Source organism: Triticum urartu, chromosome 6, assembly GCF_003073215.2.
Source record: "Triticum urartu cultivar G1812 chromosome 6, Tu2.1, whole genome shotgun sequence".
Taxonomy (NCBI): domain Eukaryota; kingdom Viridiplantae; phylum Streptophyta; class Magnoliopsida; order Poales; family Poaceae; genus Triticum; species Triticum urartu.
The window spans coordinates 81,801,900-81,807,831 of record NC_053027.1 but is presented as its reverse complement, the minus strand read 5'-3'; the positions used below and the strand labels follow the sequence as shown (position 1 = coordinate 81,807,831).

Here is a 5,932-nt window from a genome sequence, read left to right as displayed (position 1 = left end):
TTGAAGCAAATCAACACAGAATAAGTCCAGGTAAATGTCTCCTCGAGATCTTTGGTAGTTTGAAGGTTTGTTGTTCTTTAGAACAACAGTGGAAGAAACACCCGAGTTCCCCATGGAATCATCAAAGATCTGAAGAAGATTCTTGTGGAAGGAAGGCCTAAACACAAGCATTCAGCAACCAGAAATTCAGATAACTACAGTGCTCTAAATTCATCATCAGGCTACTGTAAATTCACCATCAGAACAAAGCAAAACATGTAAACAAACTGAATGAGAATACTGACCTAAGGATTGAAAGTTTCTTGCTCTGTGCAACACTAGAGTCAATACTGTAATACAAAAATTTGAAAACAATAAATACATCATGAGGCTACTGTAAATCCATCATTAAGCTACAGTAAATTACACAAAATAAAGAGGCAAAAATTACTTTGTACTTGGTCTGAATATTAAACCTAATAAAGACTGTAACTGCTTTATCTGTGCACTGTAGAAAAAGACAACAACCAATGAAACCTGTACTATGACTGCTGAATTCAGAGATTACAATATGTACTACACAGTAAAATCAGGAACATAGAGGATAGTAAATCCATCAAGAATATATTTACCTACTAGCATTAATGTAGAGGATACAACTGTAAAATAGGTTGAAGGCAAAAGATACCCAGCAATCAAAAACCAAAAGGACAAGCAGAAAACTACTAGGGACCACAGAAATGATCTTCTTCACTGACTTAACCCCAAATACAGGGACAGAACTATAAAAAAAAACTAGGAGCCATACTTCACTAGAATGTAGGGGCCTGACTTCACCTTACATACATAGAAATACAAAAAGTTGTAAATAAAAAAAATGAGATTCCTCTCTTACATGTAGGGCCATGACTTGACCAGACATAAACAGACACCAACTCAACTGGGGCATCAGTCAAGTCATCCAAACATAACAAGAGCCATGACATATGGGGACAGTGAAGATCCTTTTCTCAATGCAAGTAAAATAGCAACCACGTTGGTAGAAATGGTCACAAAACATAACAAAATTTGATGTTTGTTATGTAACCAAGAACTATTTGTCTGCAGGGTACATTTTATTCACTGAGTTGCTACAATCAGATATCTGTTTTGACTTTTGAGGTAATGCATACAGTATGCAAAACTGAACTACATAGTTCAGTTGAAACATAAGACAAACAAATTATAAATGATTTTTCTCTACTGAAACAGGAACAGTCGACAGTAAAGAGCTTACTCAACTACCCAGGCGCACAACATGCTACAGAAAGCAAGTTCAGTGATACAGGATTGCACAACCGTGTAACTGTAAGTTACCTAGAGAAGCATGTTATGAACTAAACTTTTATTACCTAGAGAAGCATGTTATGAACTAGACTTTTATTACCTAGAGAAGCATGTTATTAACTAAACAATTTGGGAACAAAGATAACAGAGACAACGAAATCAAAAGGAAAAAAAAAACTCGCAGGTACTCCTATATTAACACGCAGACTCGGGGACGAATGGTGTGGCACAGAGCCGCAACGGCGACTTACGGCGTAGGCCGAGGCCATCCGCCTCCGTCATGTCCACCACGGCGACGCCCTCCGGCAGAGACCAGTCAAAGTGGTAGCAGAGCTGCACGAGCGCCATCTGCAGGAAGGGGAGGCTGTACGAGACGCCGGGGCACATCCTCCGGCCAGCCCCGAACGGCAGGAACTCGTAGCTGCTCCCCGTGAAATCGACGGAGCTGTCCGCAAAACGCTCGGGCTTGAACTCCTCGGCGTCGTCCCCCCAGTACCTCGGATCCCTCCCGATGGCCCACGCGTTCACGATGACGCGCGAGCCCGCCGGAATCACGTACCCGCCGAGCTCGCATGCGTGGATGCTCTCCCGGGGGACCAGGAGCGGCGCCGGCGGGTGCAGCCGGAGGTTCTCTTTGATGACGAGCTTCAGGTAGGGGAGGCTGCCTGCATCGATGTCGCGCTCGCTGATGGCCGTCCTGCCGGGAAAAGCCTCTCGGAGCTCGCGCTGTAGCTTGCCCATCACCCTCGGGCTCCGCATCAGCTCCGCCATGCCCCAGTCTAGCGACGACGATATCGTGCCGGTCCCGGCCACGAACATGTCGACTATGACGCCCTTGATGCTGTTGGTGCTCAGGCGGTGCAGCGGCCCGCCTTTCTCCTGCAGGCCGATGAGAACGTCGACGAGGTTCTCCTCGACGGCGGCCGGCGCGCCGCCGGACCTGGCCTTGTCCTGCCGGACGCATTTCCTCTCTGCTATGACCTCGTCCAGGCTTGAGTCGATCGTCCCGTGGACGTCCTCCAAGGCGCGGCGCATGCCGGTCGCCCTGGCGAGCACGGACCGCCATGCCGGGAAGAGGTCGGGGATCTTGAAGCCGCTGGCGAGCGTGACCCCGGTCTTGACCGCCGACAGGAACTCCCGTGCGTTCCTCTGCTTGTTCCCGAAGGACGCGCGGGAGATGATGCTGATTGCTAGGCCGGAGAAAATCGCGGTGGCGTCCACCGGCGTCGATGGCCCGACCCCATGGATGTCTTCTACCTGATTCTTCACCTGTACATGGACAACAGGCAGAAGAGTATATTAGTTCTCTGTGGTGGATGTCACTTGTCATACACTCAGCAGTCAGCACCGGCAGCTTAATTTATTTCTTTACACGTTTGAACGAGACTGAAGCAGCTGTCTGAATTTGTCTGCTACGTACTACGTCACGCTGGATCTTTTTCCACGTGTCTTTTACTTTGCGGCCGGTCGTTAGTACTCCCTACGTTCCAAAATAGAGTAAGTGCATATTTTGTTTTCGAAAAGTCAACATGTCTATGTTTGATCAAGTTTAAGACAAAAAATTATCAGCATCCCCAATACGAAATTAGTATCATTAGATTCATCATAAGCATACTTATGTATTTTGTTTGTTCAGTATTTTACATGTTGATCCTTTATCCCAAAATCTTGGTTAAACAATCTTTGACTTTCGAAAATTCAAATATGGACTACATTGTGAAACGGTGGGAGTAGTAAGTTAGTAGTCGCACTTGAGCAATCATTATTGTTGACTTGTAGCACCCAGATTTTGTAGCTTGAGATATTGTCTGCCGAGGCGTTTTCCTTTTTAATCTCCTATCTAGCACCATGATTTGTATTACTATTTTCTGCATTCCAATCCAAATGAATTAAAGTCCTAGTTTTATCTTTAGTCAAACATAATTAAATTTGATGAAGTCTACTGAAAAGTGTGCCAATGTTTACAACACCAAATTAATTTTATTAGATTTATCAGCCTATTAATAAGTTTTCACACATGTGCTATCAAAAAACAATCCATGCAATATGGCTTAACTACACTTGCAAATAACCATGTGGCACACATTGTAAGCAACGCAAACTTGATGAAAACAACACCTGCAAAGAGACTTCATCTAAATGTTTTCTCATGTGAAAATAACCTTAAAGCCATGTGCTGTTGAAAATGTTCTCTTGACTTAATCATAAGATTATTTGCACCAAGGAGAACCATTAGATGATTTCACCCGCAAAAAAAAAGATGGTTTCAACCTTCTCTTCTATTTTTTATTTTTTGCATGGCAAAAGGCTCCACAAAGGATTCCCTATTAGGTACGCAAAGCAATTTTTTTCAGAGCTAAAGCATACATATAGCAGTCAGGGTACGTACAAAACCGGCAGAAATGCAAGATCAAAACTACCCCTCAGTTACATAATATAAGGTGTGTGATTTTTTTTCAAAAGTCAAACTTGTACTTGTTTGACAAAGTTTTTAGGAAAAAATATCAGTATCTATAATATCAAATTTGTATAGTTTAATCCATCATAAAAAATATTTGCATATTTACTACTCCCTCTGTCCACTTTTATAAGGCCTTGAAGACATTTCAGACAGGATGCAAATTAGCTCATTTTTAGTTGTCTGAAACGATTTATAAAAGTGAACGGAGGGAGTATTAGGTATTGATATTTCACTCTATATAATCTTGATCAAACTTATAAATGTTTTTTTTTCATAAAAATTGATGCACCTTATATTCTAAAATGGAGGGCATAATTCGTAGCTGGTGGTGCGCGTGCATGCATGTGTATGCGATTATTTGGTGAAGATCGGCTGACGTACCTCCTGCTCCCTGATGTGGCGGAAGGAGAGGACGCGGCTCGGGCTGAATATCTCGGCGGCGCAGAGCTGCCGGAGCTTGCGCCAGTAGGTGCCGGAGGGCGAGAAGAGGATGTCGGTGTAGCTGTAGAGGACGACCTCGCCGACGAGGAGCTTGGGGCGGGTGGCGAAGCTGGCGTCGTGCGTCCTGAGCACCTCGCGGGCCATCTCCCGCGACGACACCACCACCAGAGGGGTCTGCCCGAGCTGGAGCATCATGAGCGGGCCGTGCACAGCCGCCAGGTCCCTGAGGGCGCGGTGCGGGAGCACGTTCAGGAGGTGGTGCATGCTGCCGATGACCGGCAGCCTCCACGGGCCCGGCGGCGTCCTCGCCCTCGGCCGGACGCGGAGCTTGAGGACCTGGAGTAGCACCACCGCGACGACGGAGAGTATGATGGACTGGTACAGGAGATCGGCCATGGCCGGTCACTCTGGCCTTCCGTCTAGAGCTGGAACTGTTTAGCTTGGTGCCTAGCCTAGGTGTACACTTGGACTTGATCGAGCTGCTCTGGGCATGCAGCAGGGTGTATCCGGCCGCGTATATATAACCGCCCGATGGCATCTGCGAGACTGCGACCAAGGTGGTGGCCAGCTCACGGGTATCTGATCTCAAGTGCTCTCGCTTCGCATTGCTACGACTTCGTCCATCACCAGTTAATATTGACTTTCTGTGCTCCTGTTTCGCGATTCTAGCTAGCTAGCCTGTTCATTCAAGCAAGGTCATTTGACTAAGACATTGCGCCACGACCGACGAGTACGCTATAGCAGCCGCCACCCCTCCCAGAAGATCTAGGGTTCCCACACCCCGTCACCCTTCGTAGTCTTGTGCCAGTTACGCCGATGGGGAGTGCCGGTTACGTCTTGTGCGGGTTACCATAAATATTGTCACATAATTTTTGCCACGCTTGTCTTAGTTGAGTTGATCAAATTGTTAGCCATACTTTGGCTTGACTAAGAGAATCTTGCCACACTTTTTGTGTCTATGATATGTGGGGTTCACTGCTCATAAAAAATCTTTGCCTTAGGTGTGGCTAGAACCAAATACCTACCTAACTTGATCAAATTTGCCTAAGATTAGGCATGTCAAAGTGTGGCAAGGTGTGACTGGAAACCAAACAACCCCTTAATCTACGGGTGGGAGCTGTAGTTTTTCTCTTTCTTAGAGCTTCAAGTACTTCTTTGATCTTTTTGTCGCTTTGGCCCTTCCGACGGCGGTGACGACAGGGGATGCTTAATAATGGACCCCCTCCTGCCCTCCAGCTTCTTATACGGTTCCAGCTGCTCATGAGATGTTGGATCTTGTGACGAGATCGGATGTGGAGGTAGGTCTGTGTTGTCCATCGCTTCGTTTTTTTTTTGGGCGGTGGCGTCGGCGGTGTGCAATAAGATCTTCCCCAACTCTTCTCCGACTTTAGTGATGCGTGCATTGTGGATCGAGCAACTGGACAGAATGAACATGATTGCCTTTTCCTGTGTGGTCAATGCAGGGGGAGTTGAATTTGTCCTTTTGGGTGGTTCTTCGGCGCGCTAGCGCCAATTTTGATATTCCGTTGATTTGGACGGGCGTCTAAGTGTGATCAACCTGACATCTTCTTCTCCGAGTCATGGAACCTTTACGATCTACGCTGGAGCTTTTCAGCAGAGATCGGTGACTCTCCCAGTTGCATGTGTGGATGCTAATGTACTGTTCTAGCGATGCCCCGAAACTCCACCGGACGACTTTGGGATGGCATCGGCATGCACGCGTAG

General features: G+C 46.5%; 1 protein-coding gene across 1 annotated transcript; it reads right to left on the bottom strand.

The window, feature by feature from the left end:
• Nucleotides 1-1,105: 1,105 nt before the first annotated feature.
• Nucleotides 1,106-4,681, bottom strand: LOC125515069 (premnaspirodiene oxygenase-like). The gene is made up of 2 exons (XM_048680488.1): nucleotides 4,148-4,681; nucleotides 1,106-2,574 (listed from the first exon to the last, which is right to left on the bottom strand). Exons 1-2 carry the CDS (start codon nucleotides 4,601-4,603, stop codon nucleotides 1,501-1,503), a joined length of 1,530 nt encoding a protein of 509 aa, XP_048536445.1. The 5' UTR covers nucleotides 4,604-4,681; the 3' UTR covers nucleotides 1,106-1,500.
• Between the last annotated feature and the right edge of the window lie 1,251 nt (nucleotides 4,682-5,932).

Coding starts and splice junctions, on each gene's coding strand:
- LOC125515069 (XM_048680488.1), bottom strand. CDS start 4,603: ATGGCCGATCTCCTGTACCAGTCCATCATACTCTCCGTCGTCGCGGTG. Junction 2,575..4,147: donor GCCACATCAGGGAGCAGGAG/GTACGTCAGCCG, acceptor GTCCATGTACAG/GTGAAGAATCAGGTAGAAGA.